Source organism: Amblyomma americanum, chromosome 9, assembly GCF_052857255.1.
Source record: "Amblyomma americanum isolate KBUSLIRL-KWMA chromosome 9, ASM5285725v1, whole genome shotgun sequence".
Lineage (NCBI taxonomy): Eukaryota > Metazoa > Arthropoda > Arachnida > Ixodida > Ixodidae > Amblyomma > Amblyomma americanum.
In genome coordinates, this window is record NC_135505.1 from 100,429,671 (window position 1) to 100,457,629 (window position 27,959).

General features: G+C 47.9%; 1 protein-coding gene across 1 annotated transcript; it reads right to left on the bottom strand.

The window, feature by feature from the left end:
• Positions 1 to 27,265, bottom strand: LOC144103862 (arylsulfatase B-like). Its single transcript, XM_077636566.1, has 10 exons — positions 24,204 to 27,265; positions 19,786 to 19,945; positions 18,005 to 18,117; positions 10,960 to 11,070; positions 9,178 to 9,330; positions 6,975 to 7,101; positions 5,239 to 5,529; positions 3,783 to 4,155; positions 2,554 to 2,755; positions 1 to 250 (listed from the first exon to the last, which is right to left on the bottom strand). Exons 1-10 carry the CDS (start codon positions 24,318 to 24,320, stop codon positions 77 to 79), a joined length of 1,821 nt encoding a protein of 606 aa, XP_077492692.1. The 5' UTR covers positions 24,321 to 27,265; the 3' UTR covers positions 1 to 76.
• Positions 27,266 to 27,959: the final 694 nt, after the last annotated feature.

Genomic DNA, 27,959 nt, shown 5'->3' on the forward strand with positions numbered 1-27,959 from the left:
TTGACCATCTCTGCATTTCCCTTTATTTTCCTCTAATCGTCGCAGCTATGAACATGGGCGTTTTCTTGAAAGACCTTCACATCGCCAGAGGAGTCTGCGATGAGGGTACGTCGTACGCATTTGAGTCCATATATGGGGCCCACGTGTAGTTAAAATACCGTGGGTCCGACCTTTGTGTCGGTGGCTTGTTGAGGGGAGGAACCATTGTTCTTCTGTAGTCCGCCAGCCGCGTTTCCGCTATCTTCATAATCTGAAATAAAACGCAGGCAATTAATGTAGAGCAGTGGCGGATGATGCTTGGCTGGTTTTCATACTCTTGGCGCATAACGTGCCCGGCATCAGGAATCATGCATGTAGGCTTCATATTCACCAGCGGGCTTCGCATGAGGCGTTAAAAAAGGGTTTGTAAGAATTCTCGCGTTTTTGGTCAGGAAACACCAACTCCAACGGTAACAAAAAAATGAAAATTGGTTTTTGGGAAAAGGAAATGCCGCAGTATCTGTCTCACATATCGGCGGACACCTTAACCGCGCCGTACGGGAAGGGATAAAGGAGGAAGTGAAATAAGAAAGGAAGAAAGAGGTGCCGTAATGGAGATCTCCGGAATAATTTCGACCACCTGGGAATCTTTAACGTGCACTGACATCGTACAGCACACGTGCGCTTTTTTTTTCTTTTTGCCTCCACCGAAACGAGGCCCCCGCGACCGGGTTCGAACCCGGGTACTCCTGCTCAGTATACGAGCGCCTTAACCACTGAGCCACCGCGGTGGGTAACCACTGTGGCTCCTTTGAAACCATGCGCCACGTCTTGGAGTGATATACCAAGACTATATGTACCACCTGTGCAAAAAGTAATCCGGCTGAACGATTTGCTCCTCAGCCGTACCGCGGAGCACTTGTGCTACCTCTCATGGTCTAAATCTGTATAAGGTAAGGACCAACGTTGTCCTCACCTTTAGCGACACATAGCCTACAGGAAAGACGTAAGACCTCCACTGTATGAGTGAGAAAATAAAGAGGAAGAGTGTGCGTTTACGGAAGTTCAATGTACCAAAGCGACTAAGGCTATGAGGGACGGCGTGGTGAAGGGCTCCGGAAATTTCGAACACCTGGGTTTCTTTAACGTGAACTGACATCGCACAGTACAAAAAGATATGGGCATGGGCAGGGCATGTAGTTCGAAGGCAAGATAACCGCTGGTCCTTAAGGGTAACGGAGTGGATTCCAAGAAAAGGCAAGTGTAGCAGGGGGCGGCAGAAGGTTAGGTGGGCTGATGAGGTTAAGAAGTTTGCTGGAATACGGGGACCGCAGGTTGCAAAGTACAGGGTTAATTGGAGAGACATGGGAGAGGCATTTGCCCTTCAGTGGGCGTAGTCAGGCTGATGATGATGACGATGATAATGATGATGATGATAATGATGATGATGATACGAGTGAGAAACAAATCGTGCAGCCTTGTTTGTTTGGACAAAGATGGTACGTACGTGAAAACCTGTTCGTGAAGGCCAAAATGGGGATAGTTATTGAAATGTAATTGAACCACAACTTACATTACGTTCTTTTTTTCGTTCTCTAATTTAAGGCAGCGCAAATGTGTAAAACTTGCTTTTTTCTTCATGAGTGCGACCTCTTTGAATAACTATAGCTTACATCATAATCTGAAATTTTCGCTTTCAAATTGCACGAATTAGCCTCGGTAGCGTGTTCTGCGCCTGCTGGCCTTGCAGTCTGAAAGACCCAGGTTAGATTCCCCATATCTCCACAATATTTTTGGGCCAACCGGCAGTGCGGGCACAGCACTTTTCTTTCTTTTTCTTGCCCTTCCTAATATATGTCAAACTGCACGCTCCCGAGATACCTTCGCGTTGCGGGCGAAGTTTCTCTTTTACTTCAACCTATCATTTGTGAAATTGCACATAGAAGCGGTGTGGGCCCGGCCATTTTCCTTAATAATTTTAAACCCCTCAACTATATCCTGTCCTATCAAATCGCATGATGCGCGTTGAGCTTTCCGTGGTGCAGGATAGGAAATACTCTTTTTATTTCTTTCTTTTAACTGTGCACACGAATTTGTCAAATTACATGGTCATGATATCGTCATACATAGTACAATTAAGAAACAACCAGTGGTGACAAGTGGGGAAAGTAAAAGGAACCGGTAAAGGTAAAAGCAAAATTATCAGACAACAGCAGGCATGCATGCAATATGGACAGCCTCCTGAACAACTACCTCTGCAAAAATGAAGCTTGCAGGAGCCAATGACGAATCGGAATTGGATCGAATCGGAATTGGAATAAATTCGCAAGTTAAAGAAGAATCCTATCACATTTTCTCCGCGTCAATTCAGTAGATCGTTCCAAGATTTTTTTTTTTCATTTCATGTGCCGTTTCTCCTATGGCCTCATCCACTCCAAATTCTTCCCCCTGGAACAATAACACGTCGGCGCTTTTAAACACGCTGACCAGAGTTACTGCTTCAGAATATAAAGTGTGTTCCTTCGTTTATTTATCGCGGTGCTTGCCGAAGCTTCTTGTGAGGCGTCTGCGTACCTGTGGGTTTTCCTCCGCAATGTTGTTCATCTCGCAGGGATCCTGATCGATGTCGAAGAGGCAGGGCTTTTCGAGCGGCTTGCACTCCTTCGTCCTCCCCTGGCCGCAGTCGGTGCGCAGTTTGTCGGGACTGTGTCTCGCCATGCTGCGACCTAAGCTCCGGATCATCCGAGCGGCTGGGCACGTCCAGTCCAAGGCGTTTCTAGTACGACGCCAAAAGAATTGAAAGGAATTAATCATAAGAGATTCATATAAATCAGACATGATGCACGAAAAGACACGTACAATGGTATTGCCGGCAGCGACGCAGAGGCCGATTATATAATAGCTACCTGTTACTACACGCGGTATTAGCTAGAAAGAGCTCTGTCTAATTCTTGCACTCATCAGTACAGAAATAGAGAAGGCCGCGTCAAGTGTTTATTGGGGCTCTGAAAAGGGCTCTCATAAATTTGTGATATGCCCGCCGCGGTGGCTCAGTGGTTAGGGCGCTCGACTACATATCCGGAGTTCCAGGGATCGAACCCGACCGCGGCAGCCGCGTTTTGATGGAGGAAAATTGATTATTGGAGAAAGGAAATAGCGCAGTTTCTGTCTCTCATATCAGCGGGCACCTGAACCGCGCCGTTTTATCCCTTCCCTTACGGTGCGGTTCAGGTCTCAGCCGATATGTGAGGCAGATATTGCGCCATTTCCTTTCCGCGAAAAGCAATTTTCATTTTCATTTTTTTACAAAGCCCAGCGTCTCGGCAGTGTTACAATAAGCATCTATCTCTGCAAAAATCTGCATTTACTTTTTATAGAGCCAACCCTCTCAATTATATTTATTGAATTGTTTTTATTGTCGTCTTTCTCCCGTGTTAGTCTTTTCTTGTGTGAACCGGCCATGACATGAAATTAGCTAGATAAGCTTTCTTTAGCCGGTAGTGGGGCTTCTATCCGTAAATATTAAGTCACGGCTAAATTTCACACGAAGATATGGCATTTATCTGTTCATTAACTTATGCATTTCTTTACTAATTCATTCAATACCTCCACCAAGGGACATTCAATCTTTGAAAAAGTGTGTTGCATGAACTGGCTCGTTTTCAGTATGAAAACTGTACGCCGGTGTGCTGCTGTTCTTTGGTCAATGTCTTAAGGGGGGTTTCCTTCCAAGCCTGAAGTTTTTGCAAGGCGACATTCGTATCTAACACGTTCCAAGCCGACTAAGGAGTCAGTGTCAGTACCTTGTGCCCGGACTGGGTGGTGGACGAGTGGGCATCACGACCGACCTGTAGAACCACTCCGTCTCGTTGTCCTCGTGGTCATAGGCGTAACTGTCGTAGTTGTAGCGCGGTCCATACATGTCCCCGGAGGTCCTGTCGTTTCCGGCCGGTTCGAGCGGAAGGTCGCGGACCTCGGCAGGCTGGTACCAGCCGTCGAAGTGGCCTTCGCCGTACGTCCCGTTCACGTACTTGTACCGGCCGAACCGCAGCGCCGACATGTTCCAGACGGGGTCGATGTTGTGAAGCACTTCGGTTCTCGGCACGCCGGCTCCGGTCACCAGGCTGCGCCACATGTCGATACCGTCGATGTCGCCCAGGTCCTTTACGTCCCCTCCTGCGTCAGAAGTTGCGGAGACACTGAGCCCTTACAATTATGTTCTATTTACTGTCTATAGACTTCTTACAGACTATATTGCCGTTCTATAGATATTTCCGTTTGTCCACTCAATGTCTATATATTGTTTATAAACAACAGTCTAGTAAACGTGTACGCCTATAAATCTATGGAGTGTCAATAGGATTTCTATTGCACATAGCATAATGTAAAGGGTAGTCGATAGACAGTCTGTATACTTTATACACAAAAGTCTATGGACACTCTACAGAATGTCTCAAGAAACTTTTGTAAGGGGGACAATTGTCCTCGCGCCGTTTTCCGCATATTGAGGAGCTTCTTTTCCTGGAGTCCAGGGGTGTGATCTATAAACTTTTCTTCTGTTTTCTAACGATCTTGAGGAGCTTCCAAAAAGGCGGGAATAAGCGCGAGCACATTAGAAGTCGAAGATAAATTCTAAAGAGGCGAGAGCTCTAATTTTCCTAAGTGTTTCGAAAATGTGATAACTTTCCATGCACTCCACATTGCCCGGCACACAACGAAAATCCGGAAACGCAGGAAGATATTTCAAGCACATTCGTGCACCTACATTGCAAAAATCTGAACGATTAAATAAAACGTTAAGGTCGATCAATTAGATTGATCCGGAGGAAATGTGACAGCAGTTTTCTTTCACTCTCTTGTCTATTCCAATTCTGACCATTCTCCACTTTTATTCTATTGCAGTTATGAATCTATTCTGAATGTGATTGTATTTTATTCCATTTATATTTGTAATCGCTTCTTTTATGCATTTTCACTGAATCGTTCTAAGTCATTTTAATTTTTGCAGATTTATTCTTAGCACACGTCTCGCTTTTCTCGCCGTCAAGTGGAGAGATTACCCTGTCTCCATCAGCCAGCTGACAATCATGGCAGGTGGAAGGATGAAAATACTCCCAACCCCACCTGCCACCTGCTGTTACAAAGTGGAAACACAATTCACACTCCCAGTTCCAGGTGGATATACTCTTACCGGTGTGAAATTACAGCAGCGGCGCCGTACTTTTTTAGAAAAGGCATATCGCAGAGGCAGGGACGTACCAGCCGCGGTATACAACGTGGGGAGCCAGTCGGACACGTGCATCAGCTGACGGTACACCCTGGGCTCGCGTATCGTGGGGCTCCACAGAAACGCCGTCCCTCGCACGCCGCCCTCCCAGTGGGTCGCCTTGGTACCGCGTAGTGGCCAGTTGGATCCCGCGCTGTTGTCGATGCCTCCGGCTGCACCGCCATTGTCCGTAGTCAGTGCGAGGATTGTGTTCTGGATGGCGTCCGTGGCGTTCAGGGCTTCAACCAGCTGCCCTATGGCGTCGTCCAGCGCAGAAAGCATGGCTAAGAGAGGGAGAGGGAAATATTAGTTGAGAGACGAAAATGTAGAAGCTCACTGCACCACCGGGAATGTCATGCTAGAGAAGCATGGGAATGCGCAGAACGTGTTATTATCTGGTCATGCGAGGCTGAACGCCCCGGTGCTGGAGGTATATAGCCAAGAGCGCCGTCGTAGTGGGGGACTCCGGATTAATTTCAACCACCTCAGGTCTTTAACGTGTACTGACAATGCAGGACAACGCAGCGGGCTATGCGAAGGAAAATGATAAGTGTAACGATAAGAGACCGGAAAGTGCCCAACAGTTCTCGGCAAAAGAACTGCTCAACGGGAAAAGTTTATGAAGGCAATTTTTTCATATATTATAATTTTGCAATACAACTATCAATATTTCAACGAAAACATCTTCGACGGAAGTCCGTCTGGTTGGGTTCTTGAGATAGTTTCAAGAGAAAACTGATGCCAACCAATATTTTTAACTTTTAGCCAACGTTTCGGGACCAACTAGGTCTCTTCTTCAGGGCTGGCTTATGTGCGCCAGCAGCAGCGGCTGCGGGTTGCTGGCTTCGCTCTCCCTTTGTTAGCACGTGGCGCAGTCCACTAACGTACGCAGAGGGGAGCGTTCCTTGGAGTCCTTTTCATCGCCGCCTTTGCGAGCCGGGTGTACCACGACTCCACATGTCGCCTCTTGAACACGTTTGGCTCCACAACCAAGGCGCTCACCTCCTCGAAGGCTATCCAGTGGTCGGCGCGTTAGCAGTGTTCGGCGAGGGGGTTGGATTCAGAGCAAAGGCAGCAACCCGCTGCTGCTGGCACATTTTAGTTACCCCTGAAGAAGGGACCGAGTTGGTCTGGAATCGTTGGGTAAAGTTAAAGATATTGGTTGGCGTCAGTTTTCTCTCCACCAACTATCGATATATCTCCGCAAAACATTGAGTTGGGTTAGTTGGTACGGATTCATAATAAAGACAACGGTTCAGACAAAGAACAACAGCGCTTGTCTTCTTTTGTCCTGTGTTCTCCTGTTTCTGGACCAGACAAAGGACAACAGCTCTTGTCCTGTGTTCTCCTTTCTCTGGTCCGTCATCTTTAGCGCTGTTGTATTATGAATTATCAATATATTCGCAAATCTCCCGCGAGCAGACTTGTATTTTGTTGATATTCACATTTTTGCTGTCGTCAAAAACATTCCCCACAGGTTTTCCATGGCAGTCTTAACTGCTCGATGCTAGCGGTCGAAACACTTTAAAAGATATAGTTTGCTACATATCAGAATAATGGACCATTACCTTCAATATTTCCATGACGGTATGTTATAATTTTCCAGTTTTCAAAATTTTTATCCAAGAATGCTGGGCATGGAGGGCGAAGTGGGTGAGGGAACAAACGCAGGTTAATGTCAACTTCGTCGAAGTCAAGAGGAATAAATGGGCTTGGAGTGTTTACTAACCGGCGAAATCTCGTCGCTTGGGGTTCTTGATGTGGCTGTTCATCTGGACATACTTTTCGGGTGCCTCGAACAATGCGTAGAAGTTTCCCACGTGAACAGCCAGGTGACTGAGATACAGAAAGAACGGCTGCAAGAGGGTTACAGCACTGCACACATCAGGAACGTGAAGCCATGTTTCCAAAAAGCACATACACACTGGCATGAATACACTCGCTAGGACTGGAAAGGAGCAACGTAATGATCACATAACTATTCCATTAGATTTTATTTTTTCTGAACCGATGGTATTGACCCGCTGTCGCCGCGAACTGCCTTTGGCGCAGCGATATAAGAGTGGCACAGAACGAAAAAGTTGATCATACCAGCCTTGATTCCTGTCGTTAGCGATAGATAAAAGCGATACAAATATTCCGCTCTTGCCGGATCAAAAATGCGGCGGCAATCACTATGGGACCTACCATTTCTAATTTATGTGCATCCATGGTCTAACCTTTCCTATCGGAACACTGCGGCACACTGTCTTACAACTGGTGGCGGCAAAATAAAAAACGGAAACATTTATCAGAAAAAAATGTTAAGAACAGCCAGTGCGCAAACATATAATTTTTGTAAACCCAACGGCCAAAGCACACCCCGACATTTATGGCAAGTACTTCGCGATAATTCGTCGTCCATATTTGGTTTTGATAATTATATCTGAAAGTCACAAAAAGGACCATGAAGCCACTAATCTCAAGATCACATTCCCTTTATCGACGTCATACGCTTTTTGTGTGCCGCAAAGACTGCCTGAGGAGAATATCCGCCGTGGTGTTCACTAGATTCTTTTGACGAGCAGCAACCCTGTGTTCGGAGCACAGGATCTCTACTGGTGGTCAGCCCTGAAGGCTTATAATGTTCGCGCTTTTCCTAGCCGCGTTGATTAGATCCCGCAGCTGTTGAACGCGAGAGAAGCTCTGATGGCGCTTTTCGCTTTCGCACGCGACTCTTGAGTGCTTCGCCTCCTGTAACTCTCCCACCCACTCCCCCAACTTTTTCTCTTCCTCCCCACTTCGGCTAAAGTGCCAACCTAGTGCAATAAACACTTTATCATCCCTTCTTTTCCATCTTCCTTAATCCTTTTCCCCCCTTTCACCCCTTTTTTTTGCCGGCTGCAACGCTGCCCAGCAGACCCTCTCCTGATCAACTCCCTATCTATCCCCATTTCCTTCTGACAAACCTCCTTCCTGGCCGCGTTCCTTTAAAAGGACACTGTGGACGAAATAAGTTTTCTTGTATCGATAAATTGCTGCATTCATTACAATGTCAAACACGCTGCTTCCGCTGCTTTCACAGAAGAGGATTCCGCTGAGGCAAAAAAGACGGCATATGTTCCTTTCGGAAGCTTATCTAGTTTACGCGGGTTCTGATAAGGTAATGAGCCGCGTGGGGACATTTAGGAAGCTTTGACCGAGCTCCATCATGTCGCTGCTCCGGGGGTCCCTTGTTACGGGTCTCGGTCGACTCGAGGGCGTGCCACTTGAACGACTTAGTGATTCCATTTGCGTCTTGAGATGAAACGAGGCAGTAAGCCCCAAAAAAAATCATTCGCGAGTTTAGATGAATGAGAAAGCCCAAATGAGTCATAAGTCAGACGAGCGAGCCCTGCTACGCGTAAGTCGAAATGACTGAGAGAGCCCAAATCGGTCGTGAGTTAAACTGGGTCGTGAGTGGTTACGACTGGCTGACCAACGTTTAGTCGCGAGTCGGAGTAAGTCCGAATGACTTGTGAGCCTAAATAATTTGAGTTCATGAGGTGCAGTGAGCCTGTGCCTGTGTTAGTCTAAGTTTGACTGAGCCCTTAGGTCTACCAAACTTATGTGAGTGAGCCTATGTGAGCTCCTGATTTTGACAAAGTATGGCCCCGTTACAACCAGATAGTGTAGATAGATAGTGGTATAGTAGGTAGTAGTGTAGATAGTGTAGGAGCAACAAATTGCAAGGAGAGGCAGCAGAGAACAACTAGTTCCCTCGCCACACACGTCGCCAGCATCAAAAGTTGCACACTGGATAAGCTACTGCATTATCTTCGCATTTTGTTAGGCGTGCATTTGTAATCTTCTTTTTTTTTTACGTTCAGCCTGCACAAGTCCACGATAAAAACGAATTTGCAAGCATTTTCGTTCTCTACTGCACTGACTCGACTACTTGGAGACGTAAGCACCTTGCTGCGGTCCCGGTTCTTGAGCAGCTCTATCGCCTTCTCCGTGAAGAGCTCCGTGGTGTACTTTCCGGACTTGGACCAGTCGGCCGTGAGGTTGTCCCATAGGTCCAAGCCCCACCCTGTCCACTTTTCCTTGGGATCGCTCATGTATTCCTGGTAGATGCAGGAGTGAAGAGAGCCAGTGGCAGAAAATAAAAACAGAATGAACGGCCATTAGCGCGGCAGCAAGAAACTTCGACGTGCTATCATCACCGTCTGCCTCCAACCCACGTATCATTTGCACCACCTTTCAAAACCGTGATATTCGTCCACAGTTTACAATAACGCATTTTTAATGCGACAGCATTAGAAACCTCATCGAAAAAAGATTTGCCAATGGTCATAAAATTTGCTGATTGGCTGGCAGCACGCGACGTCACCAGGCCGGATAATTCCCATTTGCTTGGTGGATGTGACCTCACCAGAGCGGATAAACCTCATTGTCTGGAGGGAGGGAAGTGATATATCACCAGAGGGGATAAACACAATTGGCTGAAGAAATATTGCGTCATCAGGCCGGACGTGACGCCATCAAACCGAAAGTGGCGTCATTTCCGCTAAAGGCATCAACAACTTCTATAATCGCATTGCCAACATCCACTGTAATTAGATACCTCTGCGTTTTTCTTTTTCAGCGACAGTTGGGGTATCCTACACAGGATGAACATGAAGTCATGTAATAAGCACTCTGTGAAAGTTGCAGTGAGCTATGAACTTTTTGAAAAGTATGACGCCGGATTTACAGCACGGCGCGTGTTGTGGGGATCTTGAAACTCCCGCAGACCTCCGAAGCTCTATGAGGACAAAGGTGCCAGTTTCCCAAATGTTAAATATAATCGAGGCTCTGGTAATGCAAGATGGGCCTCACTGCTCAGGTCAACGATAAACTCCGTGGGATTAGTTGCGTTAGGACGCTTTCGCGAGGTAGTGCAATATAATGACCCACAGGCTTAATAACGCTGGACCGTCTCTGTTGCTAACATTTAAAGGAACATACTTGGCTCTGTTCGGAGCCCTGATGTCAGAAAACACATCCGGTTGTTCTCGTGAATCTAAATTCTGTGCACAAACCTGGTTTTCCTGTTTCATTGCACACTGCCGTTTTAGTGAACCTCCGCAAACACTATAAGCGTGTGCACACAAACTTCGTTCTTTTGAATTTTGTGCACTTTTCGGCTATAATGTGCAAGGCTGACTCTCTTGGACGTCCGACCTAAGTTACTCGCATAAACTTGTCCTATCATTTGCAGTTTCAATATCAGCATGTCTTTGGAACGACGTGCCTTCAGGATATAGGGTGCCTTTTAATTCAGTTTGAAATCACCTGAAACGGTGCCGATGATCTCAAATCGCCCATGTTTAACTTCAAACTAATCTCTGCAGTTTTAAGTCTGCACAGAATTTGTTTCACATTGCATCTATTTAACGCCACTTTTCTTGCCGTCAAAAGTGAAATACGTTTTGATCTCATTTTGTTGCATCTCAGCATCCCATCTTAGTAAATTGCAAATGAGTGCGTTAGCAGAGTTTTAAAATATTGAAACGGGTAGCTTTTTCAAGAAAAGGTAGTGCGACAAGTAGCAACATTTTATCAGCTAGATGGTAGCCTTACATGTCATTCTTTTCAGTCGCGATTTTTCCTGAAAATGAAGACTGGTTGTAAAATTTTGCGTTGTCTTCCGAACAAGAATTTCACTGAATTCTGAAGGAAACCAAGTATTTAAAACTTCCGGCAATCATTACCTCGAAACAAGAGTGGTCCGTGTATCCATGGTGGCCGCTGTAGTAGCCGTAGAAGGAGTCGAATCCTCTCATCGTCGGCGTATGGTTCCGAGTCATGTGACCTAAATGCCACTGAGAAATACAAAAAAGCAAAAATAAATAGCAGCTAACTACGCCGGACGTGTTGTATTAAAGCGCTCCGAAACACCACGCGAGTACTTTACCAACAAAGGCATTGCATACACTGTACAAAATCCAAATTAGCCGCGGTTACAACATGCGATGCGGCTATTCATCATAAAACACAGTTTTTATGATCAGCGTAAAGGCAGCACTGTGATGCACGTATCAAACCTCTAAAACATTTGCCACGACGGCGCTTCTTTTTGTCGAAGTGAATCTTCTTCGCTTCACCATTTGACGCGACCAGCTCAGCTAGGTGAGAGCAGGGCAGTGCGCCACTGGCATTCGTTCACGAAGGTGCAGAATGCAATCTATTGGTACTTAGCATGGTGCACGTTTTAAAACAAAAAAAATGGCAGCGCTTAGCTCGGCTATGCCAGGATATACGTAGCGAAAGCTAAGGCATAGCATGGTTAGCCTTGGTTAATCTTTATTGCAAGTCCAGGTTATTCTGGTTGTCTGGCCAGTTATTGCATTAAAGACAAGACGAGACATTGATTCTTCTGACGTCACGCCAGATGGCGAGGAGGTGGCGCCATGGGTTGTTACGTAGTTCGTTACGCGTTGATCACGTGACCAGTCACGTGGTTGGTCACATGGTGCGGTGCGAACACGGACGTGCTATATCAAAGTCAACTGCAATGGCGCAAAAAAATGACTCCAGTGAATGTCGATGGTTTACATATTCGGCCACTTATCGGTGCACGATCAAAATAACTGCGGTAATTTATAATGAATTCCAATTGGAGGTTTGCAGCACTTCCGGATCAACTTTTTCCGCTTTTTTCAGAACAAGTACGATCCAAATGCCGATTTGGATTAGGGATTGCTTGTTCCAATGGCAAACTGGGAACAGTCGATCCTCAAAAATGGTTCCGTGGAGCAGTCCGGACTGCTCTACCGAAATGGGCGGATTCGACCGGAAACTTGTGGAACTTTCTTCCGGCGCCCGTTACGGAGCAGACTACGCCTGCGGAAAAGCGCAAGGAAATCTGGGTATTTTTTCTGACAGCAGCACGCGAGCGCCGCCGGCTTGCTCCGGCCGGAGCGCAAGTGTTCCAAAACACAAATCTCTGGCGGACTCAACCCGCCGCGGTGGCTCAGTGGTTAGGGCGCTCGGCTACTGATCCGAAGTTCCCGGGCTCGAACCCGACCGCGGCGGCTGCGTTTTTATGGAGGCAAAAACGCTAAGGCGTCCGTGTCCTGTGCGATGTCAGCGCACGTTAAAGATCCCCAGGTGGTCGAAATTATTCCGGAGCCCTCCTCTACGGCACCTCTTCCTTCCTTTCTTCTTTCACCCCCCCCCCCCCCCCCTTGATCCCTTCCCTTACGCTGCGGTTCAGATGTCCGCCAATATGTGAGACAGATACTGCGTCATTTCCTTTCCCCCAAACCAATTATTATTTTTATTATAGCGGATTCATGTGCTCTGTCGCGGAGCGGGTGGACCGCTCCGGATCTACGATTGAACTTCACCTTGACGTTTACACCAATTTCTTTCTAGACTGTTACCTTATGTGAGCTTGTTACACATATAAGCTTCTAGCTACTTTTGTCCCTGCACCCCCTTCCAGTTTTAATGCGTAAACATTACTTGGCTCATGCATGGCGTCCATGGAAAATATGTACTGGAAGTGTGGATACTTGTCCGCGCTTACCCGAGGCACTCAGTAACTCGGTTACTTGGCACTTAACTCGGCTAAGCCAGGGTAAGTCCACAGGATCGCCGCGCAAGCTGCAGCCAGTGGGAGGAAGCTCGGGTAAAGTAGGGTACTAAGGCCCCAACTCCAAGGGCCCTTCCTGGGTGTACGCGCTCAGCGTCGGCGCTCTTGGCGTACGCCAAAACCGGTCTGCGCATGCATGCGCACTGCAGGAGACGCCAGCAGGCCTCGGCGGAGCGCCGATAACTGTCCGTGCTAGATATCGGCGCGAGCGCACGGGCGCTCGCGTACGCGCCGGAGCAGAGGTCCCGTTTATAACAACGGGACGATCGCGGGAACCTCGGTGACTCTTTTCTTGAGAGCTTGAAGCTCTTTCAGGTTCCCAGAACTATTCTTCGCGGTTTAAGTTGTCCTTTCATCGTCCCCCCCCCCCTCCCAACTCCTTCTCTTCATGGCTTGAAATTCTCTCCATCAGCTCGAGAGGGGAAGCGAGCCAGCACCAGGAACATGGAGATGCATGCGTACTTTTCGACGCCCGTTCCGGCGTATGCCAAGAGCGCCGACGTTGGGCCGTACGACCAGGAAGGGCCCTTGGAACAGCGCCGCGTCAGCTCCAGCCAGTGGGAGAAAGCTTGGATAAGCTAGGACACCAACTAGGGTTAGCTCGGTAATTTTGGAAGATCGCCGCGTCAGCTCCAGCCAGTGGGAGAAAGCTTGGATAAGCTCGGGCACCAACTAGGGTTAGCTCGGTAATTTTGGAACAGCGCCGCGTCAGCTCCAGCCAGTGGGAGAAAGCTTGGATAAGCTAGGGCACCAACTAGGGTAAGCTCGGTAATTTTGGAACAGCGCCGCGTCAGCTCCAGCCAGTGGGAGAAAGCTTGGATAAGCTAGGGCACCAACTAGGGTTAGCTCGGTAATTTTGGAACAGCGCCGCGTCAGCTCCAGCCAGTGGGAGAAAGCTTGGATAAGCTAGGGCACCAACCAGGGTTAGCTCGGTAATTTTGGAAGATCGCCGCGTCAGCTCCAGCCAGTGGGAGAAAGCTTGGATAAGCTAGGGCACCAACTAGGGTAAGCTCGGTAATTTTGGAAGAGCGCCGCGTAAGCTTCAGCCAATGGGGGAAAGCTTGGATAAGCTCGGGCACCAACTAGGGTTAGCTCGGTAATTTTGGAACAGCGCCGCGTCAGCTCCAGCCAGTGGGAGAAAGCTTGGATACGCTAGGGCACCAACTAGGGTAAGCTCGGTAATTTTGGAACAGCGCCGCGTCAGCTTCAGCCAGTGGGAGAAAGCTTGGATAAGCTAGGGCACCAACTAGGGTAAGCTCGGTAATTTTGGAACAGCGCCGCGTCAGCTCCAGCCAGTGGGAGAAAGCTTGGATAAGCTAGGGCACCAACCAGGGTTAGCTCGGTAATTTTGGAAGATCGCCGCGTCAGCTCCAGCCAGTGGGAGAAAGCTTGAATAAGCTAGGGCACCAACTAGGGTAAGCTCGGTAATTTTGGAAGAGCGCCGCGTAAGCTTCAGCCAATGGGGGAAAGCTTGGATAAGCTCGGGCACCAACTAGGGTTAGCTCGGTAATTTTGGAACAGCGCCGCGTCAGCTCCAGCCAGTGGGAGAAAGCTTGGATAAGCTAGGGCACCAACTAGGGTAAGCTCGGTAATTTTGGAACAGCGCCGCGTCAGCTTCAGCCAGTGGGAGAAAGCTTGGATAAGCTAGGGCACCAACTAGGGTAAGCTCGGTAATTTTGGAACAGCGCCGCGTCAGCTCCAGCCAGTGGGAGAAAGCTTGGATAAGCTAGGGCACCAACCAGGGTTAGCTCGGTAATTTTGGAAGATCGCCGCGTCAGCTCCAGCCAGTGGGAGAAAGCTTGGATAAGCTAGGGCACCAACTAGGGTAAGCTCGGTAATTTTGGAAGAGCGCCGCGTAAGCTTCAGCCAATGGGGGAAAGCTTGGATAAGCTCGGGCACCAACTAGGGTTAGCTCGGTAATTTTGGAACAGCGCCGCGTCAGCTCCAGCCAGTGGGAGAAAGCTTGGATAAGCTAGGGCACCAACTAGGGTAAGCTCGGTAATTTTGGAAGAGCGCCGCGTAAGCTTCAGCCAATGGGGGAAAGCTTGGATAAGCTCGGGCACCAACTAGGGTTAGCTCGGTAATTTTGGAACAGCGCCGCGTCAGCTCCAGCCAGTGGGAGAAAGCTTGGATAAGCTAGGGCACCAACTAGGGTAAGCTCGGTAATTTTGGAAGAGCGCCGCGTAAGCTTCAGCCAATGGGGGAAAGCTTGGATAAGCTCGGGCACCAACTAGGGTTAGCTCGGTAATTTTGGAACAGCGCCGCGTCAGCTCCAGCCAGTGGGAGAAAGCTTGGATAAGCTAGGGCACCAACTAGGGTAAGCTCGGTAATTTTGGAAGAGCGCCGCGTAAGCTTCAGCCAATGGGGGAAAGCTTGGATAAGCTCGGGCACCAACTAGGGTTAGCTCGGTAATTTTGGAACAGCGCCGCGTCAGCTCCAGCCAGTGGGAGAAAGCTTGGATAAGCTAGGGCACCAACTAGGGTAAGCTCGGTAATTTTGGAAGAGCGCCGCGTAAGCTTCAGCCAATGGGGGAAAGCTTGGATAAGCTCGGGCACCAACTAGGGTTAGCTCGGTAATTTTGGAACAGCGCCGCGTCAGCTCCAGCCAGTGGGAGAAAGCTTGGATAAGCTAGGGCACCAACTAGGGTAAGCTCGGTAATTTTGGAACAGCGCCGCGTAAGCTTCAGCCAATGGGAGAAAGCTTGGATAAGCTAGGGCACCAACTAGGGTAAGCTCGGTAATTTTGGAACAGCGCTGCGTCAGCTCCAGCCAGTGGGAGAAAGCTTGGATAAGCTAGGGCACCAACTAGGGTAAGCTCGGTAATTTTGGAACAGCGCCGCGTCAGCTCCAGCCAGTGGGAGAAAGCTTGGATAAGCTAGGGCACCAACTAGGGTAAGCTCGGTAATTTTAGAAGAGCGCCGCGTAAGCTGCAGCCGATAGAAGGAAGCTAGGGTAGACATCGCTTAACGGCTGCGCCACTGCCAGGTAGTGGTATGAGGACTCTCCGCCATCTATGAATGTTAAATAGAGAATGATCAATTCTGCGTATTGATTTCTTGTTTCATTAAGCCGTGAAATTTCATGCGGGGCAATTGTGACAAAAATCGTCCACCTAATGGCGTGAACACTGGTATTATTTATCGACACCATGCTCAAAACCTTTGGCTGTTGACACAGCCTAAAGTGATGCCTCCGTATGGAACGAACGAGGCATGGGACATTTTCGATAGGCCTTAACGTATTGCCTTGATGCGCACCATTGGCAAAACATTACTGCCCAGAGCCAAACATGACGCTTTCGCTTCTAAATAGACATGGCATATACAGGAGGAGGCTATCCCTTACAAAAATTTCTTTACAGTCTATATATTCTGCCCACAGTCTATATGGCCTGACCATAGCCTTTCTATAGACAAATTCAATAGATTAGTCTACGGAGAATACAAATACTATGGACAAGCTGTAGGATTACGGCCACACACTTTTTATAAAATTGTGTTTAAAGACTTTAAATAGAAAAAGAATATATACAAAAAAGCAATACAGTCTATAAGAAGTCTACGGGTATAAACTTACCCTTGTGTTTTTGCGTTCCTTAGTAGCAGTTGGCTAAATCTGGTCTTCAGAATATAACTATCCTGGGGAATAACACTGTCTCTCAAGTTACCGTGATGGATATATACCTCGCAAATAAGCGCAAGCAGTGAAGCGAATATATTTGTATTGCACGCTAAGAAAATTTTTTCGAGCGTAATCATAGCACCGCTGGTTTCAATTGCACTTGCTTATACAGAGTACTATAAAAGAATAAAATTAACAACAGACACGATTGCCGTTTCTTTCCCGGGATGTTTTTTCTCGTTACTGCAGGAACCAGGCCTGTAAGATTTTTAAAAAATTAGGGCATAAAAACTATTGGTTTTATGGCACAGCGCACCCGTGCGTGTTATTCTTTCGTGCACATAGCTATGCAATGCTTCTATACCTCTAATAAGAAAAAATTCGTCACGTTTCGTACACATATCGTCAATAGTTTATGCAACACGTCTTTGGCGAAGAAATTTCGTTTCGTTGTGTTCAGGGCGCGGTGTTTGGTATTTAATAGCACTCTAGGCTCTGTGTAACTTTCACACCCAGAACTACAGGATGCATATACTTGTAACTGAGGCTGTGTTCGAAGGGGGCGCCGAAATCACTGTTTTCGCAAATACTGCGTTTCAGAAACAACTGTCCGCAAATAACTCCGATTGTTATCTCCCTTATGATGCGACAACAATGAGTCTCATCGGGGAGAAAAATGTTCCACCGGTCATAACATTCGCCCATTGGCTAGAGAGGAGAGAGGTCACTAGGCCGCATAATTCTCATTGTCTGTAGACAAATGACGTCACCAGACCAGAAGTAACACCATTTCCGGTAAAGGCATGAAAAGCTGCTCATGCTAATGTTTTGCCAACACATAGTTTAATCACGTCTCTCAGCAATTTTTTTTGTGCCTTTGATGTTTCTTTGACGAGCTTTCTTACTTCGACGGTGATATCTGGAGCAGCGTTTGTTACACCTAGTCATGAATTTTAATTTCGTGCCTTTTTTTCTATCGTTATCCACAATGTTATACTTTGTTTTATGAACTAAGATAGGTCATGCTATGACGATGGTCTTTTTGTTATTGAACCTTTACGTTTTTTGTGCCCAGCACTGTTATCCCGCCTCACCACAGCGCCGTGTAGATGCGGCGGGTAGCAAAAAAAAATGCATGATTTCAAGTGGTAGGGAAGTATGAACTTACCGAATTTAACACGTTCAGTGTGGCGGTAATTTTCGGAGTTCTAATCAATGTGCGTCATGGCCCACGGGTGGGCCACCTTTAAATTTTCTTGGGTGCGACACGGCCCACCAGTGAATGGCAGGTGAAGCAAACTTCTTGGAACCGCAGATGTGTGCTTTTCGGAGGTTCCTTGCAAAATCTGAATTGTCCCGCGACTTCATCGCGCGACTCAGTTTGTGACGACGTGACACACCAGTGACCCACGACATAGGAAACGCGTTGAAGCATGCCGCCGCAAGCGTGATAGCGGAAGCGAAGGCTTCCAGACTAGCAGATAAGAAAGGGCAGCCCTCCACAAAGAACCCGTTTTTTTGAAAAGCCGACACGCTGACCTTTCCCACTGCGTGCGTTTCGTATCCGAGTGTCTTGAGGTGGTCCGACATCAGCTTGAACTGGAGCGGAAACGCGTACGGCATGGCGGAGTAGATAACGTTGTGCTGCATCCCTGCGAATCAGATAAAGAATGTCAGCGTCTCGCCTCTCACTGCGAGAATCGTTTTATCTCTCAGCAAGCCTGTCGCGCCAGTGAAAAGGTTTTGCCGCCGTATCGCTGCCTGCGGTATCTCTTCTCACCAAAACAGAAAGGACGGGTTAGTTTTTCTGATAAAACACGGTAAAGATAAGGAATTATATGACTTTTTGGGAGCAAAGTAGCGTCCGGACACTAAAAAGACGATAAATATACTTACTTTATACTTAAACACGCCAATTCTCCTTGGATTTTATCCGGACTAGAATTGAATAATCAACACCTAGCTAACCACTAGCAGCGCTATTTGCAACAACTCAATCGCTAGTCCACAGCTGCACCTCCACTGCCATATTAAATGACTGCGCTTTCTCTGATGCCTTGAGTTGTACTTGCGCCCTTCTTTGCTATAGTTAAGAGCGAACGCTGAACCAACAAGACATGGGGGATTGTCTCAACCACTTGTTGTCGTTGTTCCAACAGTAAAACTAAATGCATAATCATTTATATACGAGACAGTTTGGTCGAAACTAGCAAAACAACATGCCGCCGGTGTTAAACGCACTCACGACCTCTACATGTTGCGAGCGCCGCTTTATTAACACAGCTAAGGCGGCGGCTTACTCCCCTTCGTGTTGCCTTTATGGTTCCCACTTCCCTTAAAATGATCTTACGACGAATTTTATACTCGCCACCTCCCTTATAGAAACGAGAGCAGTCAATAACAGTAGCATTTCCTTAATATTTCCAGGTTTCGAAGATAGTTGCTTATTTCCTATGATTCCTAACGAGTTCCTAACGCCTGTTTAAGTACACGTCTCTTCAATCCGCACATAAAACATGACAACGATAAGGCATTCGCTTTTAAGCAGCCTCGTAGCGCTGAGGACATGTCATGCGAATAGGTCGACGCCATTGGTTAGAAGGCCTAATTTGAGGCGCAGTTGAGCTTTGTTCTTGAGCTCTATTCGACTACTGCTTGGGAAATAATAATCATACTTGGTCTTGGGGGAAATGAAATGGCGCAGTATCTGCCTCATATATCGCTGGACACCAAAACTGCGCCGTAAGGGAAGGAATAAAGGAGGGAGTGAAAGAAGAAAAGAAGAAAGAGGTGCCGTAGCGGAGGGCTCCGGAATAATTTCGACCGCCTGGCGATCTTTAACGTGCACTGACATCGCACCGCACACGGGCGCCTTAGCGTTTTTCCTCCATAAAAACGCAGCCGCCGCGGTCGGGTTCGAACCCGGGAACTCCGGATCAGTAGTCGAGCGCCCTAACCACTGAGCCACCGCGGCGGGGCTGGAAGATAATTGCAATTATTAATTTTTAAACAGCCACACAAATTAATGTAGTCATATCACAACATTGTTCGTATCAGGCTTAATTAAGGCTGCATTCCCGAAAGTGCGATCAGCAGTGTAAAATCTTTTTCGCGTGATCCTGCTTCCTTCTTACTTTAGCAAGAACTCGATTGATGTAACACCACTGAAAAATGCACTACAGCAGTCGCAGCCGGCGACGTAGCTTCAGCTAGATCGGCAACTTCAGGTCGCCTCAGGCAGACGGCGCAGTGAAGAAAAGATGGAGGTTAAAGAGAGCCGGAAGATGCGGCAGCATGCACGTCTGACACTTTGTTCGTACCGGTGTGTATGGGATGCCGGCCGGACAGGAGCGTCGCCCTCGACGGGGTGCACAGGGGTGACACGTAGTAGCTGTCCAGCACGATTCCGTCGGCGGCCAGGACGTCCATGTTGGGAGTGCGGATCTGCTCGGAACCGTGGAAACTCACGTCCCCCCAGCCCTGCACAGTATAGAAATTCCAGCCGGGGTTTCAGTCACTTCTTAGTGGACACCTTAACCATGCTGTGAAGGAAGGGAAGAAGAGGGGAAGTCAAAGGCAAAAGATTGAAAGAGGTGCCGTAGTGGAGGGCTCCGGCATAATTTCGACCACCTGAGGTGCTTCGGCGGCTGCGTTTTTATGGAGGAAAAACGCTAAGGCACCCGTGTGCTGTGCGATGTCAGTGCACGTTAAAGATCCCCAGGTGGTCGAAATTAATCCGGAGCCCTCCACTACGGCACCTCTCTCTTCCTTTCTTCTTTCACTCCTTTCTTTACCCTTCTCTTACGGCGCGGTTCAGGTGTCCAACGATATATGAGACAGATGCTTCGCCATTTCCTTTCCCCAAAAACCAATTATTATTATTAGGGGCTTTGGCATTAGTTGGCATCGCACAGCACACGGGCTTATTTCAAAACGGACACTAACGACAAGCAAAAACTGCCCCGAGTCGATAAAGTGCCGTGTTCTAATCACAATGAGACCGCTTTCACCGAAGAAAGAGTTTTTGAAAGGTAGAAAATATTTTTAAAACGCGAAATACAGCTGTTGCCATCAGTGGTCGGCTTCGCAACTAAAATACGTGCATCGACAAAAGTTTTTTTGCGCGTGTTTCGGAGGCTACGCTACATCATCGGTCACTTCAAACCATTGCGAACCAGTGCTTTTCGGTGAGGATGTCACGAGTTATAATGAAATGTCGATAAAATTTTTTAGATACGATTTTCTCGGCGATAAATGCCAATATTGGAGCCGATCAAACGTCAACATAGCCGGAGATATGCTGAGAATCAATCTTTGCTGAGAACTGTCACTGAATGGTGTTGACCTCGCAGTCTCTTTAAAGGCGGCCACTGTTTTTGTGATTTCCTCCTGCGCTCTTGTGGTCAGGACAGCGGACGCGGTGTGCATGTCACAAAACGTCACCGTCCACATCCGTTGTCTAGAGGAGGTCGGGGATAGTCGACCGTGGTTTGCGCGAGGGTAGGAAAGAAGGGGGCATCGCGTGAGCAAAGAAAAACGTGGCTGGCCACCAGAGAAAGAAACGGCTGGAGTAAGCGCGCGTGAAATCAAAAAGAAATACCTCTTCGCTCAGCACGCGACAGGAGCTCGTTCTCTCCTTGCACTTGTCCCACTCTTCGGTCGTCATTGGATGTTTGGCACTGGCTTATCGTCCACACCTTTAGCGCATGTCGACCAAAAAAATATCACGAATACAATATTCCTCCATTCGGTGCGTGATGGCGACCGGTGGAGGAAGAGACGTCACTACCTGAACTCAAGAACAAAGCGGCGAATTTCCCTCAAAGAAGGTATTCCAGCTAATGGCGCCGACTGATTCTCAAGACGTCGTGTTTAAATCCCTTGCGACTGCTAACGTGACATCCCATGGGCTTGCAGGTGCTAGGGAGTTAACCATAGATTATGTGGATTAACCGTGACGCCATTGGCTGGAGGGCGCCCTTTGGGGATCATTCGCCGCATCATTCTTAAGTTATGTGCGACTGTAGAACGAGATGCGGTGCAGGGCGATAGGGGTGAAATGGATGTGGAAAGGCCGGATAGAGAAACCGAGCAGCAAGATGCGGTAAGTTACAGGTGGAAAGAAGGGTGCAGTGAGGGTTGCGAGGATCGGCGACGCTGCAGCGCATGCCCAAGAGGACTTCGTCTTGTATAGGTGTGACCTTTGGAAAGAACATGCACAATGGCGTCCGGTGCGATGACTTTGCTCTGTACTTTACCGGAAATCAGCGAACGCTTTACGGCGTCCAGTAAGCACATGCAATGGCACTGAAGTTCTTGAAAGCAACACAGCAGACGCATTTGGCTGGGAAAATGAGCTCTAAGTGCTATATATAACCGGCACGTCCGTAGGCCGTAAACACACTTTAATGAGCATGACGTCAAAGCATGGCAGCCTATCTGCCACCCAGTGCATTCATTCGGAATTACAGCGAGTAATCCTCATAGGTTCTGACTCAACCTATACGTCAGTACCGCAAGCTCGCTCCTTCTTCCTTCATTCTCTTGTGCGTGCCGTCTAGCCGTATAGTTCGAGACTGAACTCTACTGAATGTAAAACTATGTCGTTATCGCCGCCGTAACCCTCTAATACATTCCCGTAAACTATTTACTGTCCCAGTAGCTCTAATGCCATCCCGTGTTTAGGTGCCTTTCTTGTGATTTACCCTGGCATGTGCAATGACGGACACCATCTCATCTGCTAATTAAAGGTTAGGTTTTGTAAAGCGCCATCGATCTTCATAATCTCCGCTCAGCATCTCAAACTATCCACTTGCATGACGCTGGTCAGGGCGAAATATCACAATCTATAGTTCTGGTTTTGTTTATGTCAGTTTAACGTCCCAAAGCGAGTCAGGTTATGAAGAGCGGCGTATTGAGGAGCTCCGGAAATTTCGACCACCTGGGGTTCTTTAACGTGCACTGACATCGCACAGTACACGGGCCTCTAGCATTTCGCCTCCATCGGAAGACGACCGCCGTGGCCGGGATTGAGGTTGAGCAGAGCACAATATACCACTGAGCCACCGCGGCAGCTTGAAATTAGAATACTCATGCGCAATCGCGCATCTCAAAAAAACAATTCACAATGGAAACTATTGGTGTGATTCGATTGTGAACAAGGCCCCCGTTCTGGGCGCTGATACGTAAATTTCAAATTTCATTTTACTGGTCGGTGTCTCTGTTTTTTAAAATGTATCCCTCCGGCCCAACGAGATTCCGTCATACTCTCGACTTCATCAATCTCGCATCTGTATCAACAACTTACTGAGTCTAATGCTCTAGACGTGGTTTAGAATAGGGCCACTAGATTCACGCGTTCTGGCTACTCACGCAACGTCACGTTTGTATATTTTCCTTAAAATCCGAATCCGACCTACCGCATCTTTCATTTCGCCGTCCCATTGCTATTGCACCTGTCTGTACCACAACTTTTCCTATTTTACACTACATCAGGAGCCCTACAACTGCGCGCCTGCTTCACACATTTCCTATACCGAACCAGACACACTCTTCAGGTTTCACGCCCACCTGCCCGTACCACCACTTTTCCAGCGCCATTTTTTCTCAGTACAGAAACCGACTGAAACGACCCCACCACCTCGCAGCCTACACCTGTCACTCGGTATTTGGCGAAAGTGTCGCCGCGCAGCTTGTATAAAAAAAAATCATTTTGAACGCGATAGCATTACAAACCTCATAGGGAAAAAAGGTGCACCGTCTATCACGTGATTTCCAGGAAAGGAAGTGACAACTATACATCTCGATGTATCTTCATTGCGTCTCTGCCGCTACCTCCAGACACCTTCGTGTGAAACATTTAACCACCAGCTAGGTGACCTAACGAGATATATCGTTGCGTGCAGACACACATGTAGGGGTTCGAAAACACAACCATGAAAGAATGACACAAAAAAATTCACAGCGACACCTAATTACATTACGTGTTGAGAACGCGACAGCGTTACAAGCTGTTGATATCAAAAGCTTCTAATGCTGCAATTAGGTGGGTGTTGCTGTGAGTTTTGTTTTGTTATCCTGCTTTGTTACCCCATCCATTATGCACCAGCCCCAATGGAGCATTTAGACTAATAAAATGAAATGAATTTGCCGCGGGCCGGTGAATTCCACGTGTTAATTTGTCTTACGCATCACCCCGCAGAAAGAACACGTAAAGAAATATTTCCTGCCTCTGCGCCTTTAACAATTTGTATTTAAACCTCAGTATACGCCTATTTTCTCATTTCGCTCCCATCAAAATGTAGCTGCCGCTTCCTGGATGAAAAGCGTGAACTATATAGCTTTCTCGGCACACGAGCTCCTAATATGAAAGTGTTGACTTTGGAAAGCATTGCGTTATCTAAATGAACAGTCAAGGCCACTAAGAAATATTAATAAACTCAGCCTGCTGAAACAACTCTCTGTTTAAAAAGGACCAGCCATGTTTGCTCTCCGAATCTTTTTTTTTTAGGAACTGTGTAAATATATCCACCCATATGTCTATCCATTTTAAGGCATGATATTTTTGCACATACTCCTTCACCCACTCCTAATCTAATACCCGCGAAATTGGGGGGCATCGAAGGTAATAAAGTGGTGTGGAGTGATGATTTAACTCCTTGTAACAACGAAAGGTGCTCGAGAGAGACGAACTCGGGCCAAACGTGAAGAGCAGCAAGGCAGGGGTGTGTGTACTAACCAAGTCATCGCAGACCACTACGATGATGTTCGGTCTGGCAGCGTGCTCCGCTCGGCTGGACAAACCCAGAAGTAGCAGCAGAACCAGCACACGAACAGCACCCTTGGAGGCATCCATGTCGGCCAGTGACAACTCTTCGCAGCCAACAACATGCGTCGAAAAAATATTTTCCCTCCGAGCAACGCGACACCCGCAAACCAGCTTCTCTCGTCGTCAACTTCTTGCGCAAGGCGTCTCCTATACCAGCCACATTGTGCAAGTGGCTCCGATAGAACAGCGGCAGTGGCTCTGCTTAGTGGTGAAAGCGGTTTAGGCAGAACGTTCGCCGGAAGAGACTGCCTGCCAGCTCGCCCCCTTTCTAGAGGGCCGCCTTATCACGTAACGAGAAGGTTGGAGTGGAGATCACTGTCGCGTATGGCCCCTAGAAGTGCGGACACATCTGACACCGATACTCGAGACCTCGGAAGAGATACGGAGGGAGTCCATGTGTTCTCTTTTTTGTTGCCTTTACTTTTGAGCGTGCATCTTATCGAGTATGCGTGATGCGGAAATCGCAGTGTTTGCGCTGGATAACCGGGTGCAAAATCTTTAAAATGGGCTACTTCGCTTTGGTATATATTTCTAGACATCCAGCTGCTTGCAATTTTGTGGTGGCATGTGGTATCTCTAGCTTGTGGGGGCTTACAGCATCTCAAAGACTCAAATGAGGGTCGTTGTAGTGTAGGACTGTCTATCCTTACATAACTTGACTAGAACTTGAGAGCTTGACTTCTTAGTTCCGATAGTTTCTAACGCGAAAAACGTGCACAAAATCCGACGGCTCTGTTGTGTCAGCGAAAAATCCGGATTCGTCGAAAACGTGGCTGCGTCTACGTGGAAGAGCGGATTTGAAAAGTGACTAGTAACTACAAAACTGGTGATTATAAGGTTGCAACATGACTCAAGTGTCATCAGAACATATAAGTATATAAATTAAATAAACTGCGCTCAAAATAAAAGTGGGGTAAACATTCAGGAAACTAACCCAGCCCTGACCCTCGCGTTCTAAGTCAAAGATAGCTACTGCTATACCACACAGGCACGTTTGTACGGCGTGGTAATAAAGCGGGCCTTTATATGTTTGTCGTGTTGCCTTTCAAATTCACATTTTGATAGTGATGGTGAAAGAGAAAACAATGTCCATGTCTGCGTGGGCAAGAGGAACAGCTTACGGGACCGATTAACGATCTCACTTCATACCCTTAAAGACGGATATTAAGTCTCCCTAATTTTTCTTTTTTTTTTCAAATGAATTGGCGAAAAAGAATATAAAACACCAAGACAAGTATAGCTTGTGTTCGGGCTAGTTGTTTGTTTAACACTGAAGTAATTGGCAGGCGCTGCATAGTTTTCCACCATAAACCAGGAGCCTGAAACTCGGATTCCAACAAACTGTGATGTCACGTTAGACAAACACATTACGCCATGGATACTACCACGAGACTTTTCCTGTGCGCGTAAATTGCAAAAACTGGCACCTAGGCGCCAGTGTCACAGCTGTGACAGCGCCGATCATTGCTTGTGTGAAGGTGACCAAAAACAAGCTCAAACTTTTGTCCTTTCGCAAGAAAAAACCTTAGCGAAAATTGGAGGAGGCATTTAAGCTCCGCCTCAAGGATATGACGCGATAACTTTGGCGGGTTAACGGCCATATAAAGCACCGCTTGATAAAGCCATACTACCACGTTTGGGTGGCCTAGGAGGAGCATGCACGACTCGCAATGAAACGGTTCTGGAGGGTTCGATTCCCCTCAGCCTTTCATCTCATTTGAGAAGCCCGAGCTGCCAACTCCTCCCAAATCACTCACGTCACGTGACATCGCACAGCCCTACGACCAATCTGTGCCCGGTCATGCCAGCTGCCACCTGCCAGAGCCATGCTCGTGCTTTTCGCTCACAACACCGGTGCCGGATTTTCTGGAGAAGGGTGTATTGAACGCTATCGCCTTAAAGCGAAGATATTTAACTCCCTAGATTTGACTCGGACATTCCACAGCCCTTATTATATATACTACAGGACGTAAACACGAATTCGATCTAATCAAAACGCAAATTTTGCGGGGAGAATGCAGACCTGTACCATGTGGTATGAGCCTGCCAAAAAAAAGTCATTGCTATTATAACTCACTCAACGCGAGAGAGGTGGGAGGCAGCACTGTCTACCTCGGGCGAAGAGAGTCAACGTCAGCTTATTGAACGAGCAAGGGCACCAGCTTTCGCCAATGGAGTCCCGGACTAAGGACATCGCCGTCCTCTTCGCCACCCACCTCTACCTGTGCTTAAATATTTTCACCATCATTCGCAAGCGCAGAGTAAATAACGACGGATGTGCAGTTCGTTACGCCACGCACGCGAGGTTACCCGTACAAATGGCCACAATTGAATTGAATTGAATTTATTTTACCAGAACAACAGGAAAGATTTCCGGGAAAAAACTTTTTCGGCTTGACGAGGCCGGAAAACCTTTACAGAGCAGTGGCATCCATCTGTCAAGTAATACACATAATGCATGAGAAAAATATATGTGGAGAGGTAAACAAAATACACACTATAAAATACAAACAAAACACAGTTAATAAATGAAGTTGCGTGATTGACAACTTTTAGCTTCACCTAATATAAATTAATTTGCAAGTAGTAAATAAGCGCACGTAGCAGATCTACACAGATGTGGATGCCCATGTGAGGGCGCACGACATAGTTTCCCTCCACTTGGGATGGGGTCTGGCATGATTTGAATAGTGCTGCCGATATACTGTATTGGGGGAAATACATTAGGGCTAAGGCTCTCGTTGGACGGATGACCACCTTAATATCCTCCTTGGTAGGGGTGGCAGTCTGGGTGGCGGGAACCAGGCTTCCGAGTTTGACACATGGTGTTCGACTCAGAATAAGCGCCACTCACGGATTTGGCGCATTCCGACGATGAAGATTTTCGTGTTTTACGGGCTACCCTGCTGAGCTTCTGCGCCCGATTCCTGCTGAGAGCGCCCTCCCACGCGGGTGGTTAGGTGGGGTTGGGGCTTGAAGCTTGTTGTGCTCGCGCTTCCTTCCTGCTGTGGAATTCGGCGAAGTGGGGCATGGGGAGGATTCCCTGAAGACCACCGCGAGGGTGGGTGAGCCCTCTGCGGGAGACGTGACTGCAGGACTGCCAGAGGGAACGACGACAATAGCGTCCCCACGTGTTCGAACAGGAATGCTGGAGGCAGCGACGATAGCGTCCCCGCGTGTTCAACAGGAATGCCAGCGACGACCATAAGCGTATTCGTTCCGGGCCTCGCCACGACGAAGTGCGGTATCAGTGTGGTCCCCTCCAGTCACGCTGGATTTGAACAATTGCCCGAGTGCCGCACCTGCGACAGAGCCTCCGCGTTCCGGTCACCAGTACAAGCTCTTTCGACACCTGCGGGGAGACAGCCTGCATTCCTGTGTCATGGAGGTGCCCTCCGGACGCACGTGCGCGGCCACCTGGAAGCCGCGGGGACGACAACGTGACCGAGTCCTGCTCCCTTTCTCTCGACCGAGCTGCGAAGAAACATCAGGACCGCCCTGCCGTGGGTGATACCATCAGTGCCATCGTGTGATTGGACATCATTCTTCGAACTGTATTCCCCAGCTAGGGATCTGGGGAATACGAAGAGTATTTAAGGAGCTGCTGGTTTGATGCCTGAAGAGAGCACCCCCCCCCCCCCTTCTTGAGAGGTATCAGAGACTCCC

Bases quoted from the DNA above. Each gene is read 5' to 3' on its own strand.
- LOC144103862 (XM_077636566.1), bottom strand. From the start codon at position 24,320: ATGGATGCCTCCAAGGGTGCTGTTCGTGTGCTGGTTCTGCTGCTACTT. The intron at 19,946-24,203 runs GTTAGTACACAC...TATACTGTGCAG, and splicing joins TAGTGGTCTGCGATGACTTG to GGCTGGGGGGACGTGAGTTT. The intron at 7,102-9,177 runs GTGCTTACGTCT...ACCCTCTTGCAG, and splicing joins AGAACCGGGACCGCAGCAAG to CCGTTCTTTCTGTATCTCAG.